Raw genomic sequence first — 16,956 nt, forward strand, 5'->3', positions numbered from 1 at the left:
TAGAGTTAGACTGGGGAAATGGCTCCATTTTAGACTGGGGAAATGGCTCCATGTTAGACTGGGGAAATGGCTCCATGTTAGACCGGGGAAATGGCTCCATGTTAGACTGGGGAAATGGCTCCATATCCTTACAGGGAGAATGCTGAGTAATTGGGATGATGTGATTTACCTTGAGAGAAGAGTAGAGATAGACTGAGAGCCTGTGAGTTCCTGTTTCACTCTGATAGAGCCAGACTCTTTAGACAGTCAGTTATCTAAACCCACCTTATAAATCAAGCCCATCATTCCTCCTGTCCTGGCTGAAATATATTACCACTGATTGGTTTGGTAATGGACTATATATCAGTCTGGATGGACCAGACTTTACTCTAGATGTGTCTGTCTGTCTGTCTGTCTGTCTGTCTGTCTGTCTGGAGGAGAGAGTCGTCTGCTTTTGGAATAAATTACATCTTTTAATTTTTTTTGTCTTTATTCTTATTTTTTTATTATTAAATTAAATTATTAAATTATAATTGTTAGTTACAGTCGTGTCTCATCGCTGCAACTCCCGTACGGACTCGGGAGAGGGCGAAGGTCGAGAGCCATGCGTCCCCCGAAACACAACCCAACCAAGCCGCACTGCTTCTTGACACAATGCCCACTTAACCCGGAAGCCAGCCGCACCACTGTGTCGGAGGAAACACCGTACACCTGGCGACCGTGTCAGCGTGCACTGCGCCCGATTACCACCACAGGAGTCGCTATGAGACAACAACATCCCTGCCAGCCATATCCTCCCCTAACCCGGACGACGCTGGGCCAATTGTGCGCCGCCCCCCATGGTTCTCCCGGGTCATGGCCTGGCTGCGACAGAGCCTGGACTCTAACCCAGAATCTCTAGTGGCACAGCCAGCACTGTGATGCAGTGCCTTAGACCACCGCCCAACTCTGGAGGCCCGTAGACGTTGTATCTTTTGAGTGAGTGACGTGGGAACTTAAAACTAAGTTAACTGAGATGTAGTGAGAATACAACGTTAGTATGGATGGAATCAACTCAGAGACTCAGACGACTTTGTCTGCTTTAAACCCAAACCAGAAAGGTCGATAACACCTGAAAGTGTACGATGAGAATCTTACAGTAGCCAATGCATATGATCTATTATGGTGGCTGACTGTAATAGCAAGGTCTCCTGGTGATTTCTACAGTTCAGTAGGTTCTACTGCAGTGTGCAGTGGTGTACTGAAGCACAGCACTGTTGTGTTTTCTTGTAAAACTGCTGTGGAGACTGAAACCTTAGTGGTGGTGGCTGCCTCAGCTCGATTGGCTCTGCTCTCTCTCTCTCTCTCTGTATGTCCTGACTGCTGTGCTATCTGAGCAGGATGTTCTGATCTGGCTTAGCAGCATGCTCCTCCCTCCCTTCCTTCTCTACCTCTTCCTCCTCCACCTCTTCCTCGTCCCCTCGCATCCACCTCTCGCTGGCTCCCTCCATTAAACTCCACCCTCTCTCCCTCTATACAGTACCTCCTCTCGCTCTCCCTCCTCCCTCTCTCCCTCTATACAGTACCTCCTCCCTCTCTCCCTCTATACAGTACCTCCTCTCTCTCTCCCTCCTCCCTCTCTCCCTCTATACAGTACCTCCTCTCTCTCTCCCTCCTCCCTCTCTCCCTCTATACAGTACCTCCTCCCTCTCTCCCTCTATACAGTACCTCCTCCCTCTCTCCCTCCTCCCTCTCTCCCTCCACGCTCTCTCCCTCTATACAGTACCTCCTCTCTCCCTCTCTCCTCCCTCCCTCTCTCCCTCCTCCCTCTTTCCCTCCTCCCTCTCTCCCTCTATACAGTACCTCCTCTCTCCCTCTCTCCTCCCTGTCTTCACTGGCCACCACCCCTCCCCTCCCCTCCCCTCCACCACCCCATCCCCTCCCTCCTCCCCCTGGCTGTGTAGCTGGCTGGCAGGTCCTGTCCTGTCAGCCCGACCAGGCAGAGGGAGGCAGACCCAGGCAGGTAGAAGATGTCCTTGTGTGTGACATCAGAGCATGGCGGTGTTAACGGAGCAGGAGGAGGAGGAGGAGGAGGAGGAGGTACAGCCGGGAAGAAGCAGCGGTGTGGGTCTCCTCTACCCGACTGTTCTGGCTCCTCTGACTGCTGCTGCTGCAGTCTCTTTCAGGCTACCTCCTCTTCCTCCACCTCCTTCACCAACTCCTCCTCCACCCAGGGCCGGACACTCAGCTTCTCCGCGCTCCCTCCTCCACTCAGCCACCGCCACCCTGCCCCGCCCGTCGCCTCCTCCTTCACCTCCTCCTCACCTGGTACCCAGAGAAAACCTCTCTACCCTGGGGTTGGAGGGGTCGTCACCATCACCCATCACAGATCCCCTGCTGCGGCCCGCCGGGCCAGGACCCAGAACAACCAGAACTACCACCCTGCTCCAGGGAGGCTGAGCCAGGTCAAAGAGGTAGGGCTGCTGCTCTAGTAGGGCTGTAGTTAGGTAGTACTGCTCTGGTAGGACTGTAGGTAGGTAGTACTGCTCTGGTAGGGCTGTAGGTAGGTAATACTGCTCTGGTAGGGCTGTAGGTAGGTAGTACTGCTCTGGTAGGATGGTATGTAGGTAGGTAGTACCTCTCTGGTAGGACTGTAGGTAGGTAGTACTGCTCTGGTAGGGCTGTAGTTAGGTAGTACTGCTCTGGTAGGACTGTAGGTAGGTAGTACTGCTCTAGTAGGGCTGTAGTTAGGTAGTACTGCTCTGGTAGGACTGTAGGTAGGTAGTACTGCTCTGGTAGGGCTGTAGGTAGGTAATACTGCTCTGGTAGGGCTGTAGGTAGGTAGTACTGCTCTGGTAGGATGGTAGGTAGGTAGGTAGTACCTCTCTGGTAGGACTGTAGGTAGGTAGTACTGCTCTGGTAGGGCTGTAGGTAGGTAGTACTGCTCTGGTAGGACTGTAGGTAGGTAGTACTGCTCTGGTAGGGCTGTAGGTAGGTAATACTGCTCTGGTAGGGCTGTAGGTAGGTAGTACTGCTCTGGTACTAGGTAGGTAGGTAGGTAGTACCTCTCTGGTAGGACTGTAGGTAGGTAGTACTGCTCTGGTAGGGCTGTAGGTAGGTAGTACTGCTCTGGTAGGACTGTAGGTAGGTAGTACTGCTCTGGTAGGGCTGTAGGTAGGTAGTACTGCTCTGGTAGGACTGTAGGTAGGTAGTACTGCTCTGGTAAGGCTGTAGATAGGTAGGTAGTACTGCTCTGGTAGGACTGTAGGTAGGTAGGTAGGTAGGTAGTACTGCTCTGGTAGGATGGTAGGTGGGTAGGTAGGTAGTACTGCTCTGGTAGGGCTGTAGGTAGGTAGTACTGCTCTGGTAGGACTGTAGGTAGGTAGTACTGCTCTGGTAGGGCTGTAGGTAGGTAATACTGCTCTGGTAGGGCTGTAGGTAGGTAGTACTGCTTTGGTAGGGCTGTAGGTAGGTAGTGGTGCTCTGGTAGGGCTGTAGGTAGGTAGTTCTGCTCTGGTAGGGCTGTAGGTAGGTAGTACTGCTCTGGTAGGACTGTAGGTAGGTACTGCTCTGGTAGGACTGTAGGTAGGTACTGCTCTGGTAGGACTGTAGGTAGATAGTACTGCTCTGGTAGGGCTGTAGGTAGGTAGATAGTACTGCTCTGGTAGAGCTGTAGGTAGGTAGGTACTGGTGCTCTGGTAGGGCTGTAGGTAGGTAGTGCTGCTCTGGTAGGACTGTAGGTAGGTAGTACTGCTCTGGTAGGACTGTAGGTAGGTAGTACTGCTCTGGTAGGGCTGTAGGTAGGTAATACTGCTCTGGTAGGGCTGTAGGTAGGTAGTACTGCTTTGGTAGGGCTGTAGGTAGGTAGTGGTGCTCTGGTAGGACTGTAGGTAGGTAGTACTGCTCTGGTAGGATGGTAGGTAGGTAGGTAGTACCTCTCTGGTAGGACTGTAGGTAGGTAGTACTGCTCTGGTAGGAATGTAGGAAGTTAGTGGTCCTCTGGTAGGACTGTAGGTAGATAGTACTGCTCTGGTAGGACTGTAGGTAGGTAGGTGGTACTGCTCTGGTAGGACTGTAGGTAGGTAGGTAGGTAGGTAGTACTGCTCTGGTAGGGCTGTAGGTAAGTAGGAAGTACTGCTCTGGTAGGGCTGTAGGTAGGTAGGTAGTACTGCTCTGGTACGACTGTAGGTAGGTAATACCGCTCTGGTAGGGCTGTAGGTAGGTAGTACTGCCCTGGTAGGACTGTAGGTAGGTAGTACTGCTCTGGTAGGGCTGTAGGTAGGTAGTACTGCCCTGGTAGGGCTGTAGGTAGGTAGTACTGCCCTGGTAGGACTGTAGATAGGTAGTACTGCTCTGGTAGGGCTGTAGGTACGTAGTTCTGCTCTGGTAGGGCTGTAGGTAGATAGTACTGCTCTGGTAGGGCTGTAGGTAGATAGTACTGCTCTGGTAGGGCTGTAGGTAGGTAGTACTGCTCTGGTAGGACTTTAGGTAGGTATTACTGCTCTGGTAGGACTGTATATAGATAGTGCTGCTCTGGTAGGACTGTAGGTTGGTAGTACTCCTCTAGTAGGCTGTAGGTAGGTACTGGTGCTCGAGTAGGGCTGTAGGTAGGTAGTACTGCTCTGGTAGGGCTGCTGCCTGTAGGACTGGGGGTCTGGATATCTCAGAGGAAAGGAGGCTAGGCTACGTACATGTCATGGCTGATCCAACCTGTCTCTCTCTGACTTCCCAGCAGTCAGACAGACAGTCAGACAGACAGTCATTTAGACTGTCAAACAGACAGTAAGTCAGACAGTCAGTCAGACAGTCAGTCAGACAGACAGTCATTCAGACAGTCAGTCAGACAGACAGTCAGTCAGTCAGTCAGATAGAAAGTCAGACAGTCAAACAGACAGTCAGACAGTCAGTCAGACAGTCAGACAGTCAGTCAGACAGACAGTCAGTCAGACAGTCAGACAGTCACAGTCAGACAGACAGACAGTCAGTCAGACAGTTAGACAGACAGTCAGTCAGACAGACAGTCAGTCAGCACATGAAAGTGTTTTCTCAGCAGATGTATTTGTTTTCTCAGTATGTAGCGTGGACATTGTTACAGCGTTGCTATAGCGTCGTTACAGCGTTGCTATAGCGTCGTTACAGCGTTGCTATAGCGTCGTTACAGCGTTGCTATAGCGTCGTTACAGCGTTGCTTCAGTGTCATTGAATTAAATAATTTTTTTAATTTTACCTTTATTTAACTAGGCAAGTCAGTTAAGAACAAATTCTTATTTTCAATGATGGCCTAGGAACAGTGGGTTAACTGCCTGTTCAGGAGCAGAACAACAGATTTGTACCTTGTCAGATCGGGGTTTTTGAACTTGCAACCTTCCGGTTACTAGTCCAACGCTCTAACCACTAGGCTACCCTGCCGCCCCATTACAGCGTTGCTATAGAGTCGTTACAGCGTTGCTATAGAGTTGCTTTCACTTTGTTACAAAGTCAACATGCTAATTCCATGTATACTACCTCACCAGTCTATGTGTACTACATCACCATCACCATGGTGACACGACAGAGAAGCCTTCTCTTTCCTCCTCCTTCTGTCCCCCTCCTCCTTCTGTCCCCCTACTTCTGTCCCCCTCCTCCTCCTCCCCTCCTGTCCCCCCCTCCCCCTCCTCCCCCTCCTCCCCCTCCTCCTTCTGTCCCCCTCCTTCTGTCCCCCTCCTCCCCCCCCCTCCCCCCTCCCCCCTCCTGTCCCCCCTCCTGTCCCCCTCCTCCCACCCTCCTGTCCCCCCCTCCTGTCCCCCTCCTGTCCCCCCCCTCCCCCTCCTGTCCCATTTCCCATCTGTCGAAAAATGTCGACAAGTGAAGTTATATGAACTTTTCTTTGTAGAAATAGATGTTATATCATATATATAAATAGATGTTATATCATATATATAAATAGATGTTATATCATATATATAAATAGATGTTATATCTTGAGTGTATTAGAACGTCTGCTGCGGTGTGACAGATGCTTCAGGCGTTTTGTTTCCATATCCTTCCTCATACCTGGAGCTGAGAGTTCTTCCTCCCTCTTCGCCACGGTTCTGATTCTGGGCCTCTATTATCTTAACCTCTAAAAGTCCAAGTCTACTAAGTTAACATATTCAATTGTTTTTAAGATGGTCATACCGGGGATCATTTAGCTATTTGAATTGGAATTTTAGGAAGCCTGTAGGTATATTTTATTATTATTATATAATACTTGGTCTTTACTACTGAATAAGCCCATAGAAACACATTGAATAACACAATCATAAATGGCAACAAAAATAAATAATAATGAATAAGGAGATATAAGAAAGCTTTGAAAATATTGTCGTTTTTTTTTTGGGACACATATTCAACCGCTTATTTTTGTTGGCACAAAACGACCTTCATTTGTATGTGTTACATCATCGTGTTCGTGAGAGTCTCGTCTTTCCATAGAGGGGTCATATTAGTTTATAGGCCAAACCGTTCAGACGCTACAGACGTTTCCGTGAGAGGATCGATTTTCAGGATGTCTCCTGGTCTGACAAACACCGCTGTAGCTCGGCCACCTTCCACCACAGATGCAGAAGGCCGACGTACAGCCCACACCATGAAACCCTGATATCTCTAGTGGTGGATTGACACACAGCCCACACCAAGAAACCCCGATATCTCTAGACACAGCCCACACCAAGAAACCCTGATATCTCTAGTGGTGGACTGACACACAGCCCACACCAAGAAACCCTGATATCTCTTGCCTAAACTGACAGATTTTGATGGGGACTTTCTTATTATGTTACTTGGATTGACATAAGGGTCAATAGCCTCTTTTTGGGGGGGCTTCCTGAGATAGGGGTGACTGCATGGCTCCGGCCTTTAAACAGCTGTGGCTCTCCTCTGGGATTAGCTGAGTTCTGTCTCCACAGAGGGGTGGTTGTGTATTTAAAAGAGGAAGTGCTGTGTCTGGTTCATAGAGGTCTCTCCTCTCCTGGGTGTTGGAGATCAACCTGGATGAGGATGGATGGTGGTCTGACCCTCAGACCCTAAAATTTAACTCTACCCTTTTTGATGGAGGGAAATCTAGCATGACCTTTGAACTATATTACTACTTTTGTATGTACTTTTTATTAGATTACTGAGCCAGGCGGCTGACAGACGTACAAACCTAAGCAGGGGATTTCACTTCTTCCTTATCAGCAATGCATGTTTTCATTGGTTGAGCAGGGATAGTACATGAGGACATTCCCTTTCCCGTAAGGAAGGACAGCACAACAGGATTTTGAGCAAGGTAAACTGATGCTATCAGTGCTTCTGGGTCATTTCTACCTGGAGCCATCTAATGACAGGCCCTGGGAAGGGGACAGAGGAACAGGAGATGGATGTTGGGAGAGGAAGAGGAGAGGGATGTGGAGAGAGGAAGAGGAGAGGGATGTGGAGAGAGGAAGAGGAGAGGGATGTGGAGAGAGGAAGAGGAGAGGGATGTGGAGACAGGAAGAGGAGAGGGATGTGGAGAAAGGAACAGGAGAGGGATGGGGAGAGAGGAAGAGGAGAGGGATGTGGAGAGAGGAAGAGGGATGTGGAGAGAGGAAGAGGAGAGGGATGTGGAGAGAGGAAGAGGAGAGGGATATGAAGAGAGGAAGAGGGAGAGGGATGTGGAGAGAGAGAGAGAGAGAGAGAGAGAGAGGAAGAGAGAGAGAGAGGAGAAGTAACAGGGATACAGAGAGAGGTAGGAGACTTAAGAGAAAGGGAGAGAGAGAGATAGAGAGAGCCCTGTGGTCAGACAGACAGACAGACAGACAGACAGACAGACAGACAGACAGACAGACAGACAGACAGACAGACAGACAGACAGACAGACAGACAGACAGACAGACAGACAGACAGACAGACAGACAGACGAGAAGTAACAGGGATACAGAGAGAGGTAGGAGACTTAAGAGAAAGGGAGAGAGGAGAAGTAACAGGGATACAGAGAGAGGTAGGAGACTTAAGAGAAAGGGAGAGAGTACATGGGAAAGAAAGAGTGATGGATTTTATCTGTCGGTGGCATATCTTTGGAGTTTTTCTTTTCATTGTGAAGCTGTCTATGTCTCTGTCTCTGTCTCTTTGATTCAGGTCTAAGCTGAGAACAAAGGAATCTTCATAGAGTTCAGGGAACAGTGTGTGTGTGTGTTTGTGTATGTTTGTGTGTCTGTGACTTGCAAGAATTAACGACTCCTCTGAAAGAATGTTGCTGGCCCCAGAGACCACAGGGCTAAGACTGATAAGAGAGAGAGATGAAGAGAGAGAGAGATATATATAGAGAGACAGAGAGAGAGATGGAGAGAGAGAGGGGCGAGGGGGAAGAGAGAGATGGGGAAAAGGAAATAAATGAGAGAGGAAAAGAGAGAGACAGAAAGACAGAAAGACAGACAGACAGACAGTAAATCCCTGGAATAGGGGCCGACCCTAGTAAAGCCCTAGAATAGGGACCGACTCTAGTAAAGCCCTAGAATAGGGACCAACCCTATTAAAGCCCTAGAATAGGGACCAACCCTAGGAAAGCCCTAGAATAGGGACCAACCCTAGTAAAGTCCTAGAATAGGGACCAACCCTAGTAAAGTCCTAGAATACGGACCAATCCTAGTAAAGCCCTAGAATAGCGACCAACCCTAGTAAAGCCCTAGAATAGGGACCGACCCTAGTAAATCCCTAGAATAGCGACCGACCCTAGTAAAGCCCTAAAATAAGGACCGACCCTAGTAAAGCCCTAGAATAGGGACCGACCCTAGGAAAGCCCTAGAATAGGGACCGACCCTAGTAAAGCCCTAGAATAGGGACCGACCCTAGTAAAGCCCTAGAATAGGGACCGACCCTAGTAAAGCCCTAAAATAGGGACCGACCCTAGTAAAGCCCTAGAATAGGGACCGACCCTAAAGCCCTAGAATAAAGCCCTAGAATAGAGGGACCGACCCTAGTAAAGCCCTAGAATAGGGACTAGTAAAGCCCTAGAATAGGGACCCTAGTAAAGCCTAGAATAGGACCGACCCTAGTAAAGCCCTAGAATAGGGACCGACCCTAGTAAAGCCCTAGAATAGGGACCGACCCTAGTAAAGCCCTAGAATAGGGACCGACCCTAGTAAAGCCCTAGAATAGGGACCGACCCTAGTAAAGTAAAGACCGACCCCTAAAATAGGGACCGACCCTAGTAAAGCCCTAGAATAGGGACCGACCCTAGTAAAGCCCTAGAATAGGGACCGACCCTAGTAAAGCCCTAGAATAGGGACCGACCCTAGTAAAGCCCTAGAATAGGGACCGACCCTAGTAAAGCCTCTAAAATAAGGACCGACCCTAGTAGGAAAGCCCTAGAGAATAGGGACCGACCCTAGTAAAGCCCTAGAATAGGGACCGACCCCCTAGTAAAGCCCTAGAATAGGGACCGACCCTAGTAAAGCCCTAGAATAGGGACCGACCCTAGTAAAGCCCTAGAATAGGGACCGACCCTAGCCCTAGAAAAGCCCTAGAATAGGGACCGACCCTAGTAAAGCCCTAGAATAGGGACCGACCCTAGTAAAGCCCTAGAATAGGGACCGACCCTAGTAAAGCCCTAGAATAGGGACCGACCCTAGTAAAGCCCTAGAATAGGGACCGACCCTAGTAAAGCCCTAGAATAGGGACCGACCCTAGGGAGTAAAGCCCTAGAATAGGGACCGACCCTGTAAAGCCCTAGAATAGGGACCGACCCTAGAAAGCCCTAGAATAGGGACCGACCCTAGTAAACCCTAGTAAAGCCCTAGAATAAGGACCGACCCTAGTAAAGCCCTAGAATAGGGACCGACCCTAGTAAAGCCCTAGAATAGGGACCGACCCTGTAAAGCCCTAGAATAGGGACCGACCCTGTAAAGCCCTAGAATAGGGACCGACCCTAGTAAAGCCCTAGAATAGGGACCGACCCTAGTAAAGCCCTAGAATAGGGACCTAGAATAGGGACCCTGTAAAGCCCTAGAATAGGGACCGACCCTAGTAAAGCCCTAGAATAGGGACCGACCCTAGTAAAGCCCTAGAATAGGGACCGACCCTAGTAAAGCCCTAGAATAGGGACCGACCCTGTAAAGCCCTAGAATAGGGACCGACCCTAGTAAAGCCCTAGAATAGGGACCTAGTAAACCCTAGTAAAGCCCTAGAATAGGGACGACCCTAGTAAAGCCCTAGAATAGGGACCCTGTAAAGCCCTAGAATAGGGACCGACCCTAGTAAATCCCTAGAATAGGGACCGACCCTAGTAAAGCCCTAGAATAGGGACCGACCCTAGTAAAGCCCTAGAATAGGGACCGACCCTAGTAAAGCCCTAGAATAGGGACCGACCCTGTAAAGCCCTAGAATAGGGACCGACCCTAGTAGGGAAACCCTAGAATAGGGACCGACCCTAGAATAGGGACCTAGTAAAGCCCTAGAATAAAGCCCTAGAATAGGGACCGACCCTAGTAAAGCCCTAGAATAGGGACCGACCCTAGTAAAGCCCTAGAATAGGGACCGACCCTAGTAAAGCCCTAGAATAGGGACCGACCCTAGTAAAGCCCTAGAATAGGGACCGACCCTAGTAAAGCCCTAGAATAGGGACCGACCCTAGTAAAGCCCTAGAATAGGGACCGACCCTGTAAAGCCCTAGAATAGGGACCGACCCTAGTAAAGCCCTAGAATAGGGACCGACCCTAGTAAAGCCCTAGAATAGGGACCGACCCTAGTAAAGCCCTAGAATAGGGACCGACCCTAGTAAAGCCCTAGAATAGGGACCGACCCTAGTAAAGCCCTAGATCTCCTAGAGAGATCAAGGACCTGTGTTTTTCTCCTCCTTTTTGTTCTGTTCTTTTATTTGCGCAAAATCATGACTTTCTGTCGCTTATGAAGAACAGAGACGTGGTGTCCATTTTTCATGAGGGTTGGAATATGAAACTGAAGGGTTGGAATATGAAACTGAAGGGTTGAAATATGAAACTGAAGGGTTGGAATATGAAACTGAAGGGTTGAAATATGAAACTGAAGGGTTGGAATATGAAACTGAAGGGTTGGAATATGAAACTGAAGGGTTGGAATATGAAACTGAGAGGTTGGAATATGAAACTGAAGGGTTGGAATATGAAACTGAAGGGTTGGAATATGAAACTGAAGGGTTGGAATATGAAACTGAAGGGTTGGAATATGAAACTGAAGGGTTGGAATATGAAACTGAAGGGTTGGAATATGAAACTGAAGGGTTGGAATATGAAACTGAAGGGTTGGAATATGAAACTGAAGGGTTGGAATATGAAACTGAAGGGTTGGAATATGAAACTGAAGGGTTGGAATATGAAACTGAAGGGTTGGAATATGAAACTGAAAGGTTGGGATATGACTTTGCTAGCGGCAGAAGCGACGCTAAAGTTTACCCCCCGTAGTGTGACAGACACTGGCTTGCGTCCCCAAAACGGCACCCTATTCCAAATACAAAGTGCACAAATTTTGACCAAAGTCAATATGAGTCATAGTCTGTTCTCTCTGCTACCGCATGGCACTACACCACTGGGTTCAATCTTCCTGCCATCCAGGACCTCTATACCAGGCGGTGTTAGAGGAAGGCAGTCATAGACTGTTCTCTCTGCTACCGCATGGCACTACACCACTGGGTTCAATCTTCCTGCCATCCAGGACCTCTATACCAGGCGGTGTTAGAGGAAGGCAGTCATAGACTGTTCTCTCTGCTACCGCATGGCATTGTTACCGGTGCACTGAGACTGTTCGTCTACACCTGTTGTTTACGAAGCATGTGATGAATAACAATGTATTTGTGTGTGCGTAAGGTTTGTGTCTGTGTGTGTTTGTCTGTGTAAGAGGTGTGCGTGTGTGTGTGTGTGTTTGTCTGTGTAAGAGGTGTGTGTGTGTGTTTGTCTGTGTAAGTGGTGTGTGTGTGTTTGTCTGTGTAAGTGGTGTGTGTGTGTGTGTGTGTGTGTGTGTGTGTGTGTGTGTGTGTGTGTGTGTGTGTGTGTGTGTGTGTGTGTGTGTGTGTGAGGTGTGTGTGAGGTGTGAATGAGGAATGGATGTTCCATTTTGTGAAGAACATGTGAGAGGTGTGTGTTGGGAAGGTGTGTGTGGTGTGTGTGTGTGTGTGTGTTTAATTGAGTTCACTCTCATGCTACCTCCACTCTCCTTATCTCCCTGCCGATGAGTCACAGACAGTGAGCACTCACAAGAGTATAGCTTATTTGTGTTGTGTGTGTGTGTGAGAGAGAGACAGCATAATCCTGTCCTTCTCCCAGCCCACCTAGCTGTCAGAGGTGCCAGATGTAATTATGTTCGTGACAGAGACAGACTGAACCAGACAGGTAGCATATGGCTCAGGGTAGGTGGCTGAGAGACAGACTGAACCAGACAGGTAGCATATGGCTCAGGGTAGGTGGCTGAGAGACAGACTGAACCAGACAGGTAGCATATGGCTCAGGGTAGGTGGCTGAGAGACAGACTGAACGAGACAGGTAGGTGGCTGAGAGACAGACTGAACCAGACAGGGTAGGTGGCTGAGAGACAGACTGAACCAGACACTGGCATATGGCTCAGGGTAGGTGGCTGAGAGACAGACTGAACCAGACAGGGTAGGTGGCTGAGAGACAGACTGAACCAGACAGGGTAGGTGGCTGAGAGACAGACTGAACCAGACATAGGGTAGGTGGCTGAGAGACAGACTGAACCAGACAGGTAGCATATGGCTCAGGGTAGGTGGCTGAGAGACAGACTGAACCAGACAGGGTAGGTGGCTGAGAGACAGACTGAACCAGACAGGTAGCATATGGCTCAGGGTAGGTGGCTGAGAGACAGACTGAACCAGACAGGTAGCATATGGCTCAGGGTAGGTGGCTGAGAGACAGACTGAACCAGACAGATAGTCTGATAGTTCCCCTACAGTACCTACATCACTGGCTGTGCCCCTACAGTACCTACATCACTGGCTCGTACAGATTCACCCAGCAATTACCTGCTCCTTGGATGGCTGGGCCGTACAGATTCACCCAGCAGTTACCTGCTCCTTGGATGGCCGGGCCGTACAGATTCACCCAGCAGTTACCTGCTCCTTGAGATGGCCATGCTGTACAGATTCACCCAGCAGTTACCTGCTCCTTGGATGGCCGGGCTGCGTACAGATTCACCCAGCAGTTACCTGCTCCTTGGATGGCCTGGCTCGTACAGATTCACCCAGCAATTACCTGCTCCTTGGATGGCTGGGCCGTACAGATTCACCCAGCAGTTACCTGCTCCTTGGATGGCCGGGCCGTACAGATTCACCCAGCAGTTACCTGCTCCTTGGATGGCTGGGCCGTACCAGTCAATGTTGGAGTTGGACTTACACAGCTCTAGGCGACCAGCGCTTGCTTGTGTGTGTGTGTGTGTGTGTGTGTGTGTGTGTGTCTCTCCTGTCTTGTGTGTGTCTGTGTGTGACTGTGTGTGTGTGTGTCTGTGTCTGTGTGTGTGTGTGTGTGTGTGTGTGTGTGTGTGTGTGTGTGTGTGTGTGTGTGTGTGTGTGTGTGTGTGTGTGTGTGTTATTTAACCTCTCTCCTCCCTCTAGGTGATGACCCAGGCAGAGGGCCAACAGAAGAACCTGGTTAACTCCATAGAGTCCCTGCCCTCCCGTGGTCCTCTGTCCTCCTTAGACCAGGACCTTCTTCTCCTCAAGGCCACGTCAGCAGCTACCCTCTCCTGTCTGGGGGAGTGTCTCCACATGCTGCAACACAATGTCAGCCAGGTACGTCAGCAGCTACCCTCTCCTGTCTGGGGGAGTGTCTCCACATGCTGCAACACAATGTCAGCCAGGTACGTCAGCAGCTACCCTCTCCTGTCTGGGGAGTGTCTCCACATGCTGTTAGCCAGGTACGTTAGCAGCTACCCTCTCCTGTCTGGGGGAGTGTCTCCACATGCTGTCAGCCAGGTACGTCAGCAGCTACCCTCTCCTGTCTGGGGGAGTATATCCACATGCTGTCAGCCAGGTACGTCAGCAGCTACCCTCTCCTGTCTGGGGGAGTGTCTCCACATGCTGTCAGCCAGGTATCCGAGGGGTTGGATACAGCAGATCCTCTCCAACCTATCAGAGGGGTTGGATACAGCAGGAGATCCTCTCCAACCTATCAGAGGGGTTGGATACAGAAGGAGATCCATTTCTGTTTCCTAAGAGATTAGTATTGTTCTCCTCTCCTATCCCAGGCCGCGCAGCATGTCACCCTGGGTCGGTCAGACAGCCAGGACCGGAGTCAGAGTCCCATCCACAAACAGACGTCCAGCCAGAGTAACAGCAACATCTCCAGTCAGACTCACAACCACAACCACAACCAGTTCAAGAAGCAGATGAGCCTGGATCCCAACCATGTTCCCACCGCACCATCAGGTCAGTTTACTATTAGAGTCTCTCTGTAACCGGTGTGTTCCTGATGGTCAGTATGTGTTCCTGATGGTCAGTATGTTCCTGATGGTCAGTATGTGTTCCTGATGGTCAGTGGGTTCCTGATGGTCAGTATGTGTTCCTGATGGTCAGTGTGTTCCTGATGGTCAGTATGTGTTCCTGGTGGTCAGTATGTTCCTGATGGTCAGTGTGTTCTGATGGTCAGTATGTGTTCCTGGTGGTCAGTATGTTCCTGATGGTCAGTGTGTTCCTGATGGTCAGTGTGTTCCTGATGGTCAGTATGTTCCTGATGGTCAATGTGTTCCTGATGGTCAGTGTGTTCCTGGTGGTCAGTGTGTTCCTGGTGGTCAGTGTGTTCCTGATGGTCAGTGTGTGTTCCTGATGGTCAGTGTGTTCCTGATGGTCAGTATGTGTTCCTGATTGTCGGTATGTGTTCCTGGTGGTCAGTGTGTTCCTGATGGTCAGTGTGTTCCTGGTGGTCAGTGTGTTCCTGGTGGTCAGTATGTTCCTGATGGTCAGTATGTGTTCCTGATTGTCGGTATGTGTTCCTGGTGGTCAGTGTGTTCCTGATGGTCAGTGTGTTCCTGGTGGTCAGTGTGTTCCTGGTGGTCAGTATGTTCCTGATGGTCAGTATGTGTTCCTGATTGTCGGTATGTGTTCCTGGTGGTCAGTGTGTTCCTGATGGTCAGTGTGTTCCTGATGGTCAGTATGTGTTCCTGATGGTCAGTATGTGTTCCTGATGGTCAGTGTGTGTTCCTGATGGTCAGTATATGTTCCTGGTGGTCAGTATGTGTTCCTGATGGTCAGTATGTGTTCCTGGTGGTCAGTATGTGTTCCTGATGGTCAGTGTGTTCCTGATGGTCAGTATGTGTTCCTGTGGTCAGTATGTGTTCCTGGTGGTCAGTATGTGTTCCTGATGGTCAGTATGTTCCTGGTGGTCAGTATATGTTCCTGGTGGTCAGTATGTGTTCCTGATGGTCAGTATGTGTTCCTGGTGGTCAGTATGTGTTCCTGATGGTCAGTGTGTTCCTGATGGTCAGTATGTGTTCCTGGTGGTCAGTATGTGTTCCTGATGGTCAGTGTGTTCCTGATGGTCAGTATGTTCTGTCTGTCTCCAGACAGCTTCACAGGATGGTCTAGATCTCCCTCAGAGAAGCAGGTGACCAGTAGAGGAGGGACACCTCTTCCACATGTTCCCTCTCCATCACACATCAACAAGGAGGTGGTCAGCAACTCTGTGGTAAGAAATACACCTGCTCTCTGTGTTGGGAGAAATAACACCATGTATTCTCTCACCTAATGGGAGGGAGGGGGGGGAGGGAGGGGGGGGAGGGAGGGAGGGAGGGAGAGGTTCAATGAGGGAGGGGGGAGGGAGGGAGGGAGGGGGAGGGGGGGGGAGGGAGGGAGGGGGGGGAGGGAGGGAGGGAGGGGAGGGGGAGGGAGGGAGGGAGGGAGGGAGGGAGGGAGGGAGGGGGGGGAGGGAGGGAGGGAGGGAGGGAGGGGGAAGGAGGGAGGGAGGGGGAGAGGTTCAATGAGGGAGGGGGGGGGGGAGGGAGGGGAGAGAGGTTCAAGGAGGGAGGGGGGGAGAGGTTCAGGGAGGGGGAGGGGGAGGGAGAGGTTCAAGGAGGGAGGGAGGGAGGGAGGGAGGGAGGAGGGAGGGAGGGAGAGGCTCAAGAAGGGAGGGAGAGGTTTAAGGAGGGAGGGGGGGAGAGGGAGACGGAGAGTGGGACGTAGGGAGAGAGAAAGAGAGAGAGAGAAGGGGGAGAGAAAGAGAGTTTTCCTGACAAACTTCTATTCTACAGGGGGAAGTGTTCTAATTGGCCGTGTTCTAGTTTGGATGTTCCTCTGTTTCTCTGTTTCTCCTGGGAGACAGGAGTGAAAGCCAGCTAGTTTGGATGTTTCTTATGTGTGATGGAGGAAACCAGGTAGTTTGGATATTTCTTATGCGTGATGGAGGAAACCAGCTCCCGCAGGAGGGAGAGTGAGTCAGTGCATCCAAGATGACGTAGACAGAAATTTCCTCTTCTCTCCCAGTTCACCTCGCCCTCTCTCTCTCTCTCTGCCTCTCACTCTCTCTCTCTCTCTGTCTCTCACTCCCTCTCTCTCTCTCTCTCTCTCACTCCCTCTCTCTCTCTCTCTCTCTCTCTCTCTCTCTCTCTCTCTCTCTCTCTGTCTCTCTCTCACTCTCTCTCTCTCGCTGTCTCTCTGTCTCTCTCTCTCTCTGTCTCTCTCTCTCTCTCTCTCTCTCTCTCTCTCTCTCAATCTCTCTCTCTCTCTCTCTCTCTCTCTCTCTCTCTCTCTCTCTCTCTCTCTCTCTCTCTCTCTCTCTCTCTCTCTCTCTCTCTCTCTCTCTCTCTGTCTCTCTCTCTCTCTCTCTCTCTCTCTCTCTCTCTCTCTCTCTCAATCTCTCTCTCTCTCTCTCAATCTCTCTCTCTCTCTCTGTCTCTCGGTCTCTCTCTCTCTCTCTCTCTCTCTCTCTCTCTCTCTCTCTCTCTCTGTCTCTCTCTCTCTGTCTCTCTCTCTCTCTCTCTCTCTCTCTCTCAATCTCAATCTCGGTCTCTCTTTCCCTGATTCTTCTCCAAAGAAAAGACCATATG

The 16,956-nt window shown here is 50.3% G+C and overlaps 1 protein-coding gene across 1 annotated transcript in view; it reads left to right on the plus strand.

Moving 5' to 3' along the window:
- Nucleotides 1–16,956, plus strand: part of osbpl10b (oxysterol binding protein-like 10b) — a 134,863-nt gene that overhangs the window by 59,463 nt on the left and 58,444 nt on the right. The window contains 4 exon segments of the mRNA XM_042316560.1: nucleotides 2,193–2,432; nucleotides 13,532–13,708; nucleotides 14,164–14,344; nucleotides 15,478–15,599. Of these exon segments, the coding sequence (XP_042172494.1) occupies nucleotides 2,193–2,432; nucleotides 13,532–13,708; nucleotides 14,164–14,344; nucleotides 15,478–15,599 (720 nt within the window).

The sequence above is a fragment of the Oncorhynchus tshawytscha genome, unplaced genomic scaffold (genome assembly GCF_018296145.1).
Source record: "Oncorhynchus tshawytscha isolate Ot180627B unplaced genomic scaffold, Otsh_v2.0 Un_contig_164_pilon_pilon, whole genome shotgun sequence".
In the NCBI taxonomy this organism is placed as follows: Eukaryota; Metazoa; Chordata; class Actinopteri; order Salmoniformes; family Salmonidae; genus Oncorhynchus; species Oncorhynchus tshawytscha.